This window comes from Oncorhynchus masou, chromosome 5, assembly GCF_036934945.1.
Source record: "Oncorhynchus masou masou isolate Uvic2021 chromosome 5, UVic_Omas_1.1, whole genome shotgun sequence".
In the NCBI taxonomy this organism is placed as follows: Eukaryota; Metazoa; Chordata; class Actinopteri; order Salmoniformes; family Salmonidae; genus Oncorhynchus; species Oncorhynchus masou.
In genome coordinates, this window is record NC_088216.1 from 53782220 (window position 1) to 53800527 (window position 18308).

At 45.5% G+C, this 18308-nt stretch overlaps 2 protein-coding genes across 3 annotated transcripts in view; both read left to right on the forward strand.

Annotated features, from left to right (window-relative positions):
* Window positions 1-13228, forward strand: part of LOC135539859 (advillin-like) — a 36351-nt gene extending 23123 nt beyond the window's left edge. Inside the window, exons 19-20 of the mRNA XM_064966042.1 lie at window positions 12108-12218; window positions 12495-13228. Coding sequence (XP_064822114.1) covers window positions 12108-12218; window positions 12495-12608 — 225 coding nt within the window. The 3' untranslated portion in view covers window positions 12609-13228. The remainder of the gene's footprint in view (window positions 1-12107; window positions 12219-12494) is intronic.
* Window positions 13229-14085: 857 nt separating this feature from the next.
* Window positions 14086-18308, forward strand: part of LOC135539860 (probable Bax inhibitor 1) — a 31568-nt gene continuing 27345 nt past the window's right edge. For both annotated transcript variants that reach the window (XM_064966043.1, XM_064966045.1), the window contains exon 1: window positions 14086-14217. The gene's annotated coding sequence lies outside the window, so the exon portion shown is untranslated. The remainder of the gene's footprint in view (window positions 14218-18308) is intronic.

The following is an 18308-nucleotide window of genomic DNA, read 5'->3' on the forward strand; positions in this document are numbered from 1 at the left end:
AATTTCTACCCAACTTTAATCCTTACCGTTACTAGTAGCTATGGTATTTAATCACTTACCTATGTGCGTGTTTTCTATGAATCTGCTATTTACCGTTAATTACTTTAGTTGCTTTTCTGTCTGACTATGTGTGTGTCTCTTTAATAATAATCAGTATGTATTCTCCTTTCTGGAAACCTCATCTATAGATTACTTTTAATTGGACATTACTGTCATGTCTTGTTATGTCTGTTCCTGTCTTCTCTTCACTCTGTCTCTCTCTGCTGGTCTTTTTAGGTTACCTTCTCTGTCTCTCATTCTTCAGCTGTTCTACATCTCCCCTAACTAGCTCATTCACTCTTTCACACCTGTTCTCTCTTCTCCCTCTGATTAGGTCTCTATTTCTCTCTCTGTTCCTGCTACTTTCGGTGTCTGATTCTTGTTTGTGTTTTTGATGCCAGAAGCAAGCTGTCGTCGCGTTTGCTTCCACCTTGTCCTATCCTGTCGGAGTCTGCCTGGCAGGTGCATCCTGCATTATACTAACGTTCTTTTTGTTCCATTGACTACGTTGGAAGAGGATTTATGCCATTCCTGTTTTTTCATTAAAGAACTCTGTTTTCTGTTAAAACCACTTTTGGGTCTTCACTCAAGTACATAACAGACGAATCAGACCAAGAATGGACCCAGCGGCTCCGGACCCTTTTCACTCCGCCGTCGAGATTCAGGGAGCGATGCTAGGCAGACACGAGGAGGAATTGTCTGCTGCTCGACATGCCGTTGAGACCCTGGCCGTCCAAGTCTCCGACCTCACAAGACAGGTTCACCAACTCCACCTCGATCCACCGCCCACTTCCAGGGTTTCCGAGTCTCCGGAGCCCAGGATCAACAACCCGCCGTGTTACTCTGGGGAGCCCACTGAGTGCCGCTCATTCCTCACTCAGTGTGATGTGGTGTTCTCTCTCCAGCCCAACACTTACTCCAGGAGCGCAGCCCGCATCGCCTACGTCATTTCTCTCCTTACCGGACGGGCGCGTGAGTGGGGCACGGCAGTCTGGGAGGCGAGGGCTGAGTGTATTAACCAGTATCAAGACTTTAAGGAGGAGATGATACGGGTTTTTGACCGTTCTGTTTTTGGGGAGGAGGCTTCCAGGGCCCTGTCTTCCCTATGTCAGGGGAATCGATCCATAACGGATTATTCTATTGAGTTTCGCACTCTCGCTGCCTCAAGTGACTGGAACGAGCCGGCTTTGCTCGCTCGTTTTCTGGAGGGTCTCCTCGTCGAGGTTAAGGACGAGATCCTCTCCCGGGAGGTTCCTTCCAGTCTGGACTCCTTAATAGCTCTCGCTATTCGCATAGAGCGACGGTTTGATCTTCGTCGCCGAGCTCGTGGAAAGGAGCTCGCGTTCTCCGTTGCTCCCCTCTCCACATCACTGCCACCTGCCGCATCACTGCCACCCTCCTCCGCCGGCTCGGATGCTGAGCCTATGCAGCTGGGGGTATCCGCATCTCGGCCAAGGAGAAGGAACGGAGAATCACCAATCGCCTCTGTCTCTACTGCGGCTCCGCTGGTCATTTTGTCACCTCATGTCCAGTAAAAGCCAGAGCTCATCAGTAAGAGGAGGGCTACTGGTGAGCGCAACTACTCAGGCCTCTCCTTCTGGATCACGCACTACTTTTCCGGTCCATCTCCGCTGGCCCGGTTCATCTGCTTCCTGCAGTGCCTTGATAGACTCTGGGGCGGAGGGCTGTTTTATGGACGAGACCTGGGCTCGGGAACATGACATTCCTCTCAGACAGTTAGGGGAGCCCACGGCCTTGTTCGCTTTAGATGGTAGTTCTCTCCCCAAGATTCAGCGTGAGACGCTGCCTTTAACCCTCACTGTCTCTGGTAATCATAGCGAAACCATTTCTTTTTTAATTTTTCGTTCACCTTTTACACCTGTTGTTTTGGGTCATCCCTGGCTAGTGCGCCATAACCCTTCTATTAATTGGTCTAGTAATACTATCCTATCCTGGAATGTTTCTTGTCATGTGACCTGTTTAATGTCTGCTATCCCTCCTGTTTCCTCTGTCTCTTCTTCACAGGAGGAGCCTGGCGATTTGACAGGGGTGCCGGAGGAGTATCACGATCTGCGCACGGTGTTCAGTCGTTCCAAGGCCACTTCTCTCCCTCCACACCGGTCGTATGACTGTAGTATTGATCTCCTTCCGGGAACTACTCCCCCTGGGGTAGATTATACTCTCTGTCGGCTCCCGAACGTAAGGCTCTCGAGGATTATTTGTCGGTTTCGCTCGACGCCGGTACCATAGTCTCCTCCTCCTCTCCCGCCGGAGCGGGGTTTTTTTTGTTCAGAAGAAGGACGGGTCCCTGCGCCCATGCGTGGATTATCGAGGGCTGAATGACATAACAGTTAAGAATCGTTATCCGCTTCCTCTTATGTCTTCAGCCTTCGAGATCCTGCAGGGAGCCAGGTTTTTCACCAAATTGGACCTTCGTAACGCCTACCATCTCGTGCGCATCAGGGAGGGGGACGAGTGGAAGACGGCGTTTAACACTCCGTTAGGGCACTTTGAATACCGGGTTCTTCCTTTCGGCCTCGTTAACGCTCCAGCTGTCTTTCAGGCACTAGTTAACGACGTCCTGAGAGACATGCTGAACATTTTTGTTTTCGTTTACATGGACGATATCCTGATTTTTTCACCGTCTCTCTCGATTCATGTTCAGCACGTGCGACGCGTCCTCCAGCGCCTTTTGGAGAACTGTCTTTATGTGAAGGCTGAGAAGTGCATTTTTCATGCCGCCTCTGTCCCTTTTCTCGGTTCCGTTATTTCCGCTGAGGGCATTAAGATGGATCCCGCTAAGGTCCAGGCTGTCATTGATTGGCCCGTTCCTAAGTCACGCGTCGAGCTGCAGCGCTTTCTGGGCTTCGCTAATTTCTATCGTCGTTTCATCCGTAATTTCGGTCAGGTGGCAGCTCCCTCACAGCCCTTACTTCTGTTAAGACGTGCTTTAAGTGGTCCGTTTCCGCCCAGGGAGCTTTTGATCTTCTTAAGAATCGTTTTACATCCGCTCCTATTCTTGTTACACCTGACATCTCTAGACAGTTTGTTGTTGAGGTTGACGCGTCAGAGGTGGGCGTGGGAGCCATTCTTTCTCAGCGCTCTCTCTGACGGCAAGGTCCATCCTTGCGCGTTTTTCTCTCATCGCTTATCGCCGTCAGAACGTAACTATGATGTTGGTAATCGCGAACTGCTCGCCATCCGCTTAGCCCTAGGCGAATGGCGACAGTGGTTGGAGGGGGCGACCGTTCCTTTTGTTGTTTGGACTGACCATAGGAACCTTGAGTACATCCGTTCAGCCAAACGACTTAATGCGCGTCAGGCTCGTTGGGCTCTGTTTTTCGCTCGTTTCGAGTTTGTTATTTCTTATCGTCCGGGCTCAAAAACACCAAGCCTGATGCTTTATCTCGTCTCTTCAGTTCTTCTGAGGTCTCCACCGACCCCGAGGGGATTCTCCCTGACGGGCGTGTTGTCGGGTTGACTGTCTGGGGAATTGAGAGGCAGGTAAAGCAAGCACTCGCTCACACTCCGTCGCCGCGAGCTTGTCCTAGGAACCTTCTGTTCGTTCCCGTTCCTACTCGTCCGGCCGTTCTTCAGTGGGCCCACTCTGCCAAGTTAGCCGGCCACCCCGGCGTTCGGGTACGCTCGCTTCCATTCGCCAGCGTTTCTGGTGGCCCACTCGGGAACGTGACGCGCGTCGATTTGTCGCCGCTTGTTCGGTCTGCGCGCAGACTAAATCTGGGAACTCTCCTCCTGCCGGCCGTCTCAGACCGCTTCCCATTCCCTCTCGACCGTGGTCTCACATCGCTTTAGATTTTATCACCGGACTGCCTTCATCAGCGGGGAAGACAGTTATTCTTACGGTTGTCGATAGATTCTCTAAGGCGGCTCATTTCATTCCTCTCGATAAGCTCCCTTCTGCTAAGGAGACGGCTCAGATCATTATCGAGAATGTTTTCCGAATTCATGGCCTTCCGTCTGACGTCGTTTCCGACAGAGGCCCGCAGTTCACGTCTCAATTTTGGAGGGAGTTTTGCCGTTTGATTGGGGCTTCCGTCAGTCTCTCGTCCGGCTTTCATCCCCAGTCTAACGGTCAAGCCGAACGGGCCAATCAGACTGTTGGTCGCATTTTACGCAGTCTTTCTTTTCGTAACCCTGCGTCTTGGTCAGAACAGCTCCCTGGGCAGAGTACGCCCACAACTCGCTTCCCTCGTCTGCTACCGGTCTATCCCCTTTTCAGTGTAGCCTCGGGTACCAGCCTCCGCTGTTCTCATCTCAGCTCGCCGAGTCCTGCGTCCCCTCCGCTCAGGCTTTTGTCCAGCGTTGCGAGCGCACCTGGAAGGGGGTCAGGTCGGCACTTTGCCGTAATAGGGCGCAGACTGTGAGGGCCGCTAATAGCGTAGGACCAAGAGTCCTAGATATTGTTGCGGTCAGAGAGTATGGCTCTCCACTCAGAACCTTCCCCTTAAGACAGCTTCTCGCAAGTTGGCCCCGCGGTTCATTGGTCCGTTCCGTATTTCTCAGGTCATTAATCCTGTCGCAGTGCGACTTCTTCTCCGCGCTATCTTCGTCGCGTTCACCCGGTCTTCCATGTCTCCTGTGTTAAGCCCGTTCTTCGCGCCCCCGCTCGTCCCCCCCCCCATCCTTGTCGAGGGCGCACCCATCTACAGGGTTCGTAAGATTTTGGACATGCGCCCTCGGGGCCGTGGTCATCAGTACCTAGTGGATTGGGAGGGGTACGGTCCTGAGGAGAGGAGTTGGGTTCCCTCTCGGGACGTGCTGGACCGTTCGCTGATCGATGATTTCCTCCGTTGCCGCCAGGTTTCCTCCTCGAGTGCGCCAGGAGGCGCTCGGTGAGTGGGGGGTACTGTCATGTCTTGTTATGTCTGTTCCTGTCTTCTCTTCACTCTGTCTCTCTCTGCTGGTCTTTTTAGGTTACCTTCTCTGTCTCTCATTCTTCAGCTGTTCTACATCTTCCCCTAACTAGCTCATTCACTCTTTCACACCTGTTCTCTCTTCCCCCTCTGATTAGGTCTCTATTTCTCTCTCTGTTCCTGCTACTTTCGGTGTCTGATTCTTGTTTGTGTTTTTGATGCCAGAAGCAAGCTGTCGTCGCGTTTGCTTCCACCTTGTCCTATCCTGTCGGAGTCTGCCTGGCAGGTGCATCCTGCATTATACTAACGTTCTTTTTGTTCCATTGACTACGTTGGAAGAGGATTTATGCCATTCCTGTTTTTTCATTAAAGAACTCTGTTTTCTGTTAAAACCGCTTTTGGGTCTTCACTCAAGTACATAACAATTACATTTCACCCGTATACAATTATAAGCTCATTATAAACTATTGTTCCTTGGGCCTTTCAACGTTAATATCTCATATCTCACTACTCTAGATTTGGCTTCCCTCTCCTCCCCTAGATATGAATCTCTTTCAGTATTGAATGGGTTCAGTTATTATGTTCGCCTAGAATTGCCCTGCCTTCTCACCAAGCCTAATTTATCCTCACCTGTTTCAATATATCTATCTGCTACTTTTCATATACAGATAGACTACTAGGTTAAAACTTTATTTAGGTATATTTATTGAATTAATGGCTATCCTATTTGTACAGAATGACCGTCCCATCTAACAATACTTACTATATCTCACCCTTAAAAAATCTTTCGGTTTGCAAGGTCAAGATTTATTAAGTCCTAGTTTACTTTCGGTAGTGCACCTTACCACGAGTCATTTCAGACTCATGTCCTTCCTTCCTATCGATTTTGGTTACACGCAAAGTAGAAAGCCATTGTATTTGTTCAAAATATTCAAGCAACTATCATTGATTAAATCCAAACTCCTTTAGCACCTTCAATCAAAAATATCTTAAATAATTCCTCCCAAATTCGAGAATAAAGACTATTTACCTTCGTCCTGTAGACTGGGAAAAGCAATGCCGGTAACGTTATCTGTCGACCTAAGATATATATACCGGCCTATTATTAAACCTCTGCTGGAGGCCAGGACTTTAAATAACGAGTCCAGCCTCGTCCGTGCACGGTTTTCGGCTTTTCCCTTCGGACGACAGAGAGGTTTGTGGAATCCACTAGAAGGACCAATTGTCACTGTAATTTAATTATGCCAATGTGCTTTCATCAATTGAAAGCCCTTAATCTATTTTATGAGAATTTGTAAGATTTCTTGTTTGCATAAAATGGACGCAGACCAGTCTTTCAATAATAGGTAATAGAATTTATTCTCGGTGCGCGCTACCACTTAATCACGTGCAGCAGTTTATATACAGATCATGACGTCATTTCACTGCTTTAACAGAATCCCCTCCTCTCAACCGGGACAAAGTAAGGTGAAAAGTTCATTCTAACTTACTAACACACTCCCAGATAACTTTTGACCCCTCAACATTATCAATCACCACTGAACTGACAGTTTTAATTAACAGAAAACCTAGGAATGCACTCACTGTTTTATCTAAAAACCCCCAGAGCTGTTTCTGCAGGGTCAACTATAGGCTAACGACCTTCTGTTTTCACAGTCCACAACCCATTAGTTTCTTCCTAGTTGGAATGGTGTTCATTAACTTTTTATTACTCCGTGTCACACAATCCCTTCTTATGTACTCATATTGTTAATCACTTATAAAACAGAGTATACGTTTACTTAGTTACAATTCTATTTAAAATGGGGATATTGTTTATTCATTTATCCATAATAATTTCAACAGTTATATCCTAATTTTACTTTGGTGGAGCTCATGTTGTTCTTCACATTGCCGTCTTTGTAAATGTTGTAAAAAAAAAAGAAAAAAGGTTGTATTTCTTTATTTAACCATTATTTAACTAGGCGAGCCAGTTAAGAGCAAATTCTTATTTACAATGATGACCTACCAGGGAACTGTGGCGTAACTGCCTTTTTCAGGGGCAGAACAACAGATTGTTACCTTGTCACCTCGGGGATTCGATCCAGCAACCTTTTGGTTTCTGGCCCAACGCTCTAACCACTAGGCTACCTGCCGCCCCCAAACACTATATCAAATCAAATCTATGTTTATTTGTCACATGCACAAAATACAGAAGGATTAAAAGGTACCTTGAAATGGTTACTTGCATAGTGGAGTCTTTTGTTTAGCTAGCGAGCTAAACAATGAACCATAATCCCAACTCATAACGTTACTTCCATGCATGAATATGCAGGTAGCTAACCAACTAGGTTCAATGTTAGCTAGTTGGCTAACATTAGGCTATAACTAGCAATGCAAATGGCTTTCTGAGATAAGAATAATATTACTACACAGATCGTACATGTAACGTTAGCTAGCGAGCCAGCCAGCTGACGTAGTCTAGCTATCTAACAGTACACTTTAACTTGCTATTAAAACAACATTCTGACAAATTTAGATATAATAACTGAACATTTAGGTAGCTAGACTCTTATCCGTATACATGGATGAACGCTTCTCCCTCTCCGTCACGGATGCCATGGTTGCCCTTAGTTTTCAGATGTAATCCGGAGACAGGTGTTTTATACAACAGCCTTCTGTATTCTCTTTTATACTCCCTCCGCATATTTGAAATCAAAAGCCAGAATTTTCTCCATCTTCTTAGCTATCATACTCTGCTTTTACCGGGCATTCCACTGATTTCAAAACTCGGTCAACTTCTTCCATGGCAATAAAACTGTTGATCGCTGTTTCTTCCCCATCACTGTCATCAGAAGACTCTACAATGTCTGGTTCAATGAAAATGTTTTTACCCAAATCAGGTATTTCCTCATTGTCTGATTTTTTTCAGAGTCAGAGAAGTCAGCAAGGTATGATCGTCTTCCAGAAAGTGGAAAGCATTTGCAACACTTTTACAGTTCTTTGTGATATCTTAAAAAAAAATGCGTTAGAAAGAATTACCAACACGTACCGAGCAGTTCATATCATATACAGAAGCATGCTACATGGCAGACCATTCTGAACTCATCTCTTGGCAAAATTCTGCTCTGATACAGTTGAACCACAGAGTTTCTAAACCCAGAGGCACAACATTGTGAGACTTCTGGGAACGCTTGTGAACCAGACCAAGCAGACCAGGCTGGGGTTTGGGGTTGGAGAAGTCAATGAAAGAAGTTAAACATTTTTCCTGAGTTGTTAATTTTAGAGAAATCTAAAGGCACAACCTATAATTGTCACGCCCTGGTCGAAGTATTTTATGTTTTTCTTCATTTATTTGGTCAGGCCAGGGTGTGGCATGGTTTTTTGTATGTGGTGTCTTTTGTATTGGGATTGTAGCTTCGTGGGGTGTTCTAGATAAGTCTATGGCTGTCTGAAGTGGTTCTCAATCAGAGGCAGGTGTTTATCGTTGTCTCTGATTGGGAACCATATTTAGGCAGCCATATTCTTTGAGTGTTTCGTGGGTGATTGTCCTATTGTCCTTATGTCCGTTGTGTATTAGTTTGCACGAGTATTAGGCTGTTTCGGTTTTCGTTACGTTTATTGTTTTTGTAGTGTTTGTATTTGGATTCGTGTTGCTTCAGTTTATTAAACATGGATCGCAATCTACATGCCGCATTTTGGTCCGACTCTCCTTCACACCTAGAAAACCGTAACAGAATCACCCACCACAACAGGACCAAGCGGCGTGTCAACAGGCAGGAGCAGCAGGAGAAGCAACAGAGGCAGCGGCAGCAGCAACAGCAGCAGTGGGAGAGGCTGCATTATTTGGATAAATGGACTTGGGAGGAGATCCTTGACGGAGAAGGACCCTGGGAACAGCCTGGAGAATATCGCCGCCCCAAGGAAGAACTGGAGGCGGAAAAAGCGGAGAGGCGCTGGTATGAGGAGGCAGCATGGCGACGCGGATGGAAGCCCGAGAGTCAGCCCCAAAAATGTCTTGGGGGGGTGGCTCACAGGGAGTATGGAGACGCTAGGTAGGAGACCTACACCAACTTCCTGTGGTTACCGGGGGGCTGGAGAGACCGGGCAGGCACCGTGTTATGCTGAGGTGTGCACGGTGTCCCCAGTGCGGGTGCATATCCCGGTGCGGTACATTCCAGCTCCACGTATCGGCCGGGCTAGATTGAGCGTCGAGTCAAATGCCATGAAGCCGGCTCTAGGCATCTGGTCCCCAGTGCGTCTCCTTGGGCCGGCTTACATGGCACCAGCCTTGCGCACGGTGTCCCCGGTTCGCCTGCATAGCCCAGTGCGGGCTATTCCACCTCGCTGCACTGGCAGAGCGACCGGGAGTATTCAACCAGGTAAGGTTGGGCAGGCTCGGTGCTCAAGAGCTCCAGTGCACCTGCACGGTCCGGTCTACCCTGTACCACCTCCACGCACCAGCCCTCCGGTGGCAGCTCCCCGCACCAGGCTTCCTGTGCGTGTCCTCGGCCCAGTACCACCAGTGCCAGCACCACGCATCAGGCCTACAGTGCGCCTCGCCTCTCCAGCGCTGCCAGAGCCTTCCTCCTCTCCTGCGCTGCCGGAGTCTCCCGCCTGTTTAGCGCTGCCAAAGCCTTCCGCCTCTACAGCGCTGCCGGAGTCTCCCGCCTGTTTAGCGCTGCCAGAGCCTTCCTCCTCTACAGCGCTGCTGGAGTCTCCTGCCTGTTCAGCGCAGCCAGAGCTGCCAGCCTGCATGGAGCAGCCAGAGCTGTCAGTCTGCATGGAGCAGCCAGAGCTGTCGGTCTGCATGGAGCAGCCAGAGCTGCCAGTATGCATGGAGCAGCCAGAGATGTCAGTCTGCATGGAGCAGCCAGAGCTGCCAGTATGCATGGAGCAGCTAGAGCTGTCAGTCTGCAAGGAGCTGCCAGTCTGCAAGGAGCTGCCAGTCTGCATGGAGCTGCCAGAGCTGCCAGTCTGCAAGAAGCCGTCAGAGCTGCCAATCTGCAAGAAGCCGCCAGAGCTGCCAGTCGGCAAGAAGCCGCCAGAGCTGCCAGTCTGCATGGAGCAGCCAGAGCCGCCAGTCAGCATGGAGCAGCCAGAGCCGCCAGTCAGCATGGAGCAGCCAGAGCCGCCAGTCAGCATGAGCAGCCAGAGCCGCCAGTCAGCATGGAGCAGCCAGACCCGCCAGTCAGCATGGAGCAGCCAGAGCCGCCAGTCAGCATGGAGCAGCCAGAGCCGCCAGTCAGCATGGAGCAGCCAGATCCGTCAGTCTGCCAGGATCCGCCAGTCAGCCAGACCCTTCCAGATCTGCCAGTCAGCCAGACTCTTCCAGATCCGCCAGTCAGCCAGACTCTTCCAGATCTGCCAGTCAGCCAAACTCTTCCAGATCCGTCAGTCTGCCAGGATCTGCCAGTCAGCCAGACTCTTCCAGATCCGCCAGTCAGCCAGACTCTTCCAGATCCGCCAGTCAGCCAGACTCTTCCAGATCCGCCAGTCAGCCAGACTCTTCCAGATCCGCCAGTCAGCCAGGATCCGTCAGTCAGCCAGACTCTTCCAGATCTGCCAGTCAGCCAGACTCTTCCAGATCTGCCAGTCAGCCAGACTCTTCCAGATCCGACAGTCAGCCAGACCCTTCCAGATCCGCCAGTCAGCCAGGATCTGCCAGATCCATCTACCTGCCTGAGCTTCCTCTCAGTGCTGAGCTTCCTCTCAGTGCTGAGCTTCCTCTCAGTGCTGAGCTACCCCTTAGTCCCGAGCTGCTGCCTCAGTCCCGAGCTGCTGCCTCAGTCCCGAGCTGCTGCCTCAGTCCCGAGCTGCCCCTCAGTCCCGAGCTGCCCCTCAGTCCAGTGGGGTTCTGGGTGAGGACTACTAGGCCATGGTCGGCGGCGAGGGTGGACTATCTAAGGACGCGAGGAGGAGGGACTAAGACTTTGATAGAACGGGGTCCACGCCACCATAGACAGACGCCCACCCGGACCCTCCCCTATGGTTTTTGGTGTGCGTCCGGGAGTCCGCACCTTGGGGGGGGGGTTCTGTCACGCCCTGGTCGAAGTATTTTGTGTTTTTCTTCATTTATTTGGTCAGGCCAGGGTGTGGCATGGGTTTTTGTATGTGGTGTGTTTTGTATTGGGATTGTAGCTTAGTGGGGTGTTCTAGATAAGTCTATGGCTGTCTGAAGTGGTTCTCAATCAGAGGCAGGTGTTTATCGTTGTCTCTAATTGGGAACCATATTAAGGCAGCCATATTCTTTGAGTGTTTCGTGGGTGATTGTCCTATTGTCCTTATGTCCTTAGTGTCCGTTGTGTATTAGTTTGCACGAGTATTAGGCTGTTTCGGTTTTCATTACGTTTATTGTTTTTGTAGTGTTTGTATTTGGATTCGTGTTGCTTCAGTTTATTAAACATGGATCGCAATCTACATGCCGCATTTTGGTCCGACTCTCCTTCACACCTAGAAAACCATAACAATAATTGAGCCAAGTAGTTGATGATATGATATTGCTCCAACCCAATGAAAATTGCAAACTGAGATGTTTTCAATTTTGTCAAAAATAACTTTATATTGAATGAGTGCCTTTGATTTGATGGCTGCACATGCGCAGTTCGGAGCATGAGCATTGCTAGCCAATGTCGCCATGACATTACCTACAAGTGTTTTCAGGGATTTCTACTGGAGAAGCAGTTTTAGCCTGTCTTTTGTTGAATGGCAGAGGACTTCTGTCCAGATTTTGAAGGCCTAGCCAATGGCTGGCTGGACTAGCTAGATTTTTCTACCTATGGACCACCAAATAAAATCCTGATTGGATATTGTTTTCTCTTTAGTATTAATGAAATCAGAAGATGATAAAAAAAAATTCTAAAGATGAAATAGAAATCAAAACTAAATGTGATAAAAAACATGTATACATTGAGACCAGTGTCTCTTTTATATGAGAGCTCTACATATACAATTTCATAAAATACATCAAAAAACAAATACAACGTGAACTCATGGTTCCCCACTGCGTTGAACTGATATTTGTGGACAGTGGGTAAGGTCGTACAACACATTTACAACCCATTTTGGTTGTGATACAACTGCTAGTTTTGTGATAGGCTACAACAGAGAGCTTGTATAAAGAAAAATGATTACACAACTATTATGCAATGACTCGACAACCGTTGTGTTAACATTTTTGTGCAGACAAACCTGAATCGAATCATTTACTCTCAGGGGCAGAATGGTGTTGAGACCAGGAAGAGCTTCCAGTCTTACCCACCAGAGGACCTGATCAACAAACTAGCCAATGAGCTGCCTGAGGGTGTCGACCCCACCCAGAAGGAAGTAGGTGTTCTGAGCTGCTATAATGAAGTGACTAGTGTTGAAAGTACTGCCACACTCAGATGCATACCTTCAGATGCAATATTGTTCAGTAGTTTTTGAAGTGTGAAAAGTAGATTCCTCCATACACTACTATGAGTTACGGTGTATTATAGCTGGTTTTAATAAAGTGTCTTGACAAATGTATTCTTTACGCTTGAATGTTGCCTTGAAAAATAACAATGGTCTCCTTCGCTCTCTGTCTGTCTCTCTCTCTTTCCTCCTTCCTCTGTCTTCCAGAAACATCTCTCAGACTCAGACTTCAGTGCCATATTTGGAATGTCTAAAGACCACTTTGCCAGCCTGCCTCAATGGAAGCAGCTGAGCATTAAAAAAGGCAAAGGCTTATTTTAAGGGGAATTCATCTCTGATGAATTGATGTCTTATTATTTCAATCTAATGACAGTCAGTCTAAAAAAAACCTGCACTTGTCTGTTCCTAATTGTGCATTTAAAAAAGATGTTCCTATATACTGTATGTCTGCCTCTCAATTAAGTATATGAATGTCCATGTTGAATACGATCAACCTAATCACAAAATCTGTGTATTCTTTCTGAATGATTGTTTTATTGGCTCTTCTGTGTTCCGACCACACACTACTACCATATCTCCTGTAGTTTTGTTGAACGTAATATGGTATGGTGGGACTTAATATACAAATAAAAAAAGGGGGAAATGTTATGTATATCTCATCTTGTAGTGCACAAGTCCTGAGTTAGAGAGTACACCCCCCCCCATCCAGATCCAATAAATTGTTATTAATAATGTCAAAGTCAAACACTCATTCACATACAGTGCATGTACAGTGCTGTGAAAAGGTATTTGCCCCCTTTCTGATTTTCTCTACTTTTGCATATTTTTTTAAATATTGAATGTTATCAGATTCTCAACCAGAACCTAATATTAGATAAAGGGAACCTGAGTGAACAAATAACACAACAATTACATATGTATTTCATAAACAAAGTTATGCAACACCCAATGCCCCTGTGTGAAAAAGTAATTGCTCCCTTACAATCAATAACTGGTTGTGCCACCCTTAGCTGCAATGACTCCAACTAAATCCTTCCTGTAGTTGTTGATCAGTCTCTCACGTTGCTGTGGAAGAATTCTGTCCCACTCTTCCATGCAGAACTGCTTTAATTCAGCGACATCTGTGGGTTTCAAGTCCTGCCACAACACCTCAAGTGGGATTAGGTCTGGACTTTGACTAGGCCATTCCAAAACTTCACATTTGTTGCTTTTTAGCCATTTTCATGTAGACTTGATTAGTGTTTTGGATCATTGCTGCATGACATAGCTGCACTTCAGCTTCAGCTCACAGATGGATGGCCTGACATTCTCCTGTAGAATTCTCTGATACAGAGCACAATTCATGTTTTCTTCTGTTAAGGCAAGTCACGGATGTCCTGAGGCAGCAAAGTGTCCCCAAACCATCACACTACCACCACCATGCTTGACAGTTGGTATAAGGTTCTTACTGTGTAATGCAGTGTTTGGTTTTCGCCAGGCACTATGGGGCACATGCAACAGTTGCAGCTGAAGCTGGTGTAAGTGAGTGTAAGTGGGCAATTACTTTTTCACACAGGGGAATTGGGTGTTGCATAACTTTGTTAATGAAATAAATAAAAAAAGCACAATTTATTTTTGTTATTTGTAAACTTAAGGTTCCCTTTACCAATATTAGGTTTCGATTTTCTCAAAAATATAGAAAATCAAAAAGGAGGAAAATACTTTTTTCACGGCACTGTATAAAGGTTTATTCAATGCAATTCATGCAACTGTTGCACTTGTGTTGCACTATATTCGGGGCGTGTCTATCTAGCTCCTACGATGTCACAACGTACCCTATAACTTGCATACGTACGCTTTGAAACAACGACATCATCAAAAGGCTGAAGTGTGGAAAGAAATAGCTTGCAAATCAATCTGTTGCTGACCGCTGTGGAAATATTGACATCAGGTATGTTAATTCAAGTATATTTAATTCAGCCAACCAGTAAATTGTGAACGACACCTGAGATTATTGTTGTTTTGACGTGATACTGAAGAGCCAGGAGACCGAGAAGCAAAACGTCGTTAGCCAGCAATGTCAATGGCAGCTACTGGTAACGAAGCTAGCTAACTAAATGGCCGACTTTCTACTACATTTTGTTGTCGATAAATATAAACAAACTGTCCTGATACAATGTTTTATTTTAAGGCTCGTGCTTCTATTATTGTTGGTAATTGGAATTTAGAGAGTGAACGTTAGCTAGCTCGCTCACTGTTTCGTATAATCACCATTCGATTGAGTTGCGCTTGATTGGGGGAGAGGGCCTTCGTTAGCCAAATTGGCTGGCTAGCTAGGATAGTTCGACATCAAGTTACGTTACATGTCTGGCTATAATGACAACGCCCCCTTCAACGAGCCGAATCATGGTTTGGGAGCATTATGTTACACTACCCAAATATCTAGTTAGGTAGATTTGACTAACTCAAATTGCCAATGACATATGTTGTAGCCTGAAATTAGCTACCTACTGTAGCTTCCTGGTTACACTTTGTCCTCTCACAAGTAGCTAACGTTACTGTCATGTTGAATCCATTGCGTAGGTAGCCTGATGTAACTGGGCAATTGTTAACTCGTTTGCGATTACGATAATGTTTGATCACATTAGACAGAGCTGTTAAATATTTCCCGGTAGTTAGCCGTAATAGTTTCTAGTTACTGGTGGCGGGGTGATTTTGGCCTAGATCTATTTACAGTAGTCGTGTGTTTAGGTTAAGCAACTGTCGCTAGCGAGCTCAGTAAATCTGAACGATTTGAGACTCAGAATTGAGGTTTGAACTCAGGAAGCCCATAACTGAGCTGCACTTGGTCAGAACACAATTATGGTTAGAGACAGATCGACATTTACTGTGGGGGTTGTCAAGTAAAAATGTTTTCCTTTGGGGTGGGTTGTGTATTTAATTTTTGGGGGGCACAGGGTAGGGAATTTAGTTTTTCCCCCTGGTTTACATTCAACCCTCTGCTCATTTCCCCAATAAACAATGTCTCAACTTTTTGATATTAAGTTCAGAAACATTTGGTATGGCGTGGCTATTAGTATGCTTTAGCTAATGCAGGCCTATGATATGAAGGCAGTGCGTCCCGTTGCTCCAACTGACTCCACTTGAGGTGAGGAAGACTGTTTCTTACCTACTGGAGTTACTTCTATAATCTAACAATATAATGTTTATCTTTATACAAAATATTATGTTTCACAATTAACAAATGATCCTCAATGTTTATATGCCGGTATTTATGCACGGACCGGTTTGGGTTTTACTTTACCTTCTATACGCCATGTGTAACTAACTTCCATTTGTATATTTTACTCCGCTACTTGAGTCATATCTATCTCTCGCTACAAAGTACTGTGTCAGAGGAAAGGTAGCTAGCTAATTTTTATTTTATTTCACCTTTATTTAACCAGGTAGGCTAGTTGAGAACAAGTTCTCATTTGCAACTGCGACCTGGCCAAGATAAAGCATAGCAGTGTGAACAGACAACAGAGTTACACATGGAGTAAACAATTAACAAGTCAATAACACAGTAGAGAAAAATGTCTATATACATTGTGTGCAAAAGGCATGAGGAGGTAGGCGAATAATTACAATTTTGCAGATTAACACTGGAGTGATAAATGATCAGATGGTCATGTACAGATAGAGATATTAGTGTGCAAAAGAGCAGAAAGGTAAATAAATAAAAACAGTATGGGGATGAGGTAGGTAAAATTGGGTGGGCTATTTACCGATAGACTATGTACAGCTGCAGTGATCGGTTAGCTGCTCAGATAGCAGATGTAATACAGCCTGATACCAGTACTGGTGGAGGCTTAAATTTGCATGTTTGTGCAACAGTATCTTTTAAGTCAGAGAGAGGAATAGGCCAAGCATGAATATGTTGGCAAATGAATAAAGAGATTTAATGTAGCCAAAGATTATAGGGTCCCCTAGGAAACACTTTGGTTCCTACTAGAGGTCGACCGATTTATGATTTTTCAACACAGATACCGATTGTTGGAGGACCAAAAAAGCCGCTGCCGATTAATCTGCCAATTTTTTAACATTACATTACATTACATTTAAGTCATTTAGCAGACGCTCTTATCCAGAGCGACTTACAAATTGGTGAATTCACCTTCTGACATCAGTGGAACAGCCACTTAACAATAGTGCATCTAACAATAGTGCATTTTAAAATATTTTTTTGTTTGTAATAATGACAGTTACAACAACACTGAATTAACACTTATTTTAACTTAATATAATACATCAATAAAATCAATTTATCCTCAAGTAAATAATGAAACATGTTCAATTTGGTTTAAATATTAAGTGTTGGATAAGAAGGAGAGAGTGCAATATGTGCTAACGTTTGAGTTCCTTGCTCAGAACATGAGAACATATGAAAGCTGGTGGTTCCTTTTTAACATGAGTCTTCAATATTCCCAGGCAAGAAGTTTAAGTGTAGTTATAGGAATTATAGGACTATTTCCCTCTACCATTTGTATTTCATTAACCTTTGACTATTGGATGTTCTTATAGGCACTTTAGTATTGCCAGTGTAACAGTATAGCTTCCGTCCCTCTCCTCGCTCCTCCCTGGGCTCGAACCAGCAACACAACGACAATTAGCGCGCGCTAACTAGCTGGCCATTTTTCTTCGGTTACGCGAGCCTCATCTCGGTAGTTGATAGGCTTGAAGTCATAAAAAGCGCAATGCTTGACGCACAACGAAGAGCTGCTGGCAAAATGCACGAAAGTGCTGTTTGAATGAATGTTTACGTGCCTGCTTCTGCCTACCACCGCTCAGTCAGATACTTAGATACTTGTATGCTCAGTCAGATATGCAACGCAGGACACGCTAGATAAACTAGTAATATCATCAACCATGTGTAATTAACTAGTGATTATGATTGATTGTTTTTTATAAGTTTAATGCTAGCTAGAAACTTACCTTGGCTTACTGCATTCGTGTAACATGCAGTCTCCTTGTGGAGTGCAACGAGAGAGAGCCAGGTCGTTATTGCGTTGGAGTAGTTAACTGTAAGGTTGCAAGATTGGATCCCCCGAGCTGTCAAGGTGAAAATCTGTCGTTCTGCCCCTGAACAAGGTAGTTAACCCACCGTTCCTTGGCCATCATTGAAAATAAGAATGTGTTCTTGCCTAGTTAAATAAAGGTATTTAACATTTAAAAAAATTGGTGCCCAAAAATACAGATTTTCGATTGTTATGAAAACTTGAAATCGGACCTGATTAATCGGTCGACCTCGAGTTCCTACCCTGTCACAATAACTAGTCCATGGCAAACAACACTCTATTCAAAGTGCCTACTGTTATTTATATTATAATAAACATTCTATTTCCATGTTTCCAAAAGTCCACCCAAGTGTTTTGCTCTAAATCGTAATTGCAACATTTGGTTAAAAATAAGGCCTAATATTTTTGCACATATCGTGGAAATGATCTCAAATGAGTGCAAGAAATGCAGAAATTGATGCAAATGCAGGAAATTATTTTAGGTTGAAGTTGAATTGAACGGTATAAAACAATACGAATGGAGAAAGACCCATTGAAAAAATGTAGAATATGTGTTGCTACCCTAGGGTCACGCACTACCCTTAAGCAAATTTAGAACTTTTATTTATCAAAAACATAGAATACCGTAAAGAAAATACCATGTTATTTTGCCCATTTCGCCTCGCCCTAGCAGAAGCCGTAGCCAACTGACATAAAGAAATGCATCTCAGTGTCAGAGCATGCCACCAGCATATCTCTCTGGGGTTATCTATCTCACTACATGGCCAAAAGTATATGGACACCCAAATCAGTGGATTTGGTTATTGTAGCCACACCTGTTGCTGCAGTGTATAAAATTGAGCACACAGTAATGCAATCTCCACAGACTAACATTGGCAATAGAATGGCCCGTACTGAAGAGCTCAGTGACGTTAAACGTGGCACCCGTCATAGGATGCTACCTCTCCAACAAGTCAGTTAGTCAACATTTCTACCCTGCTTGAAC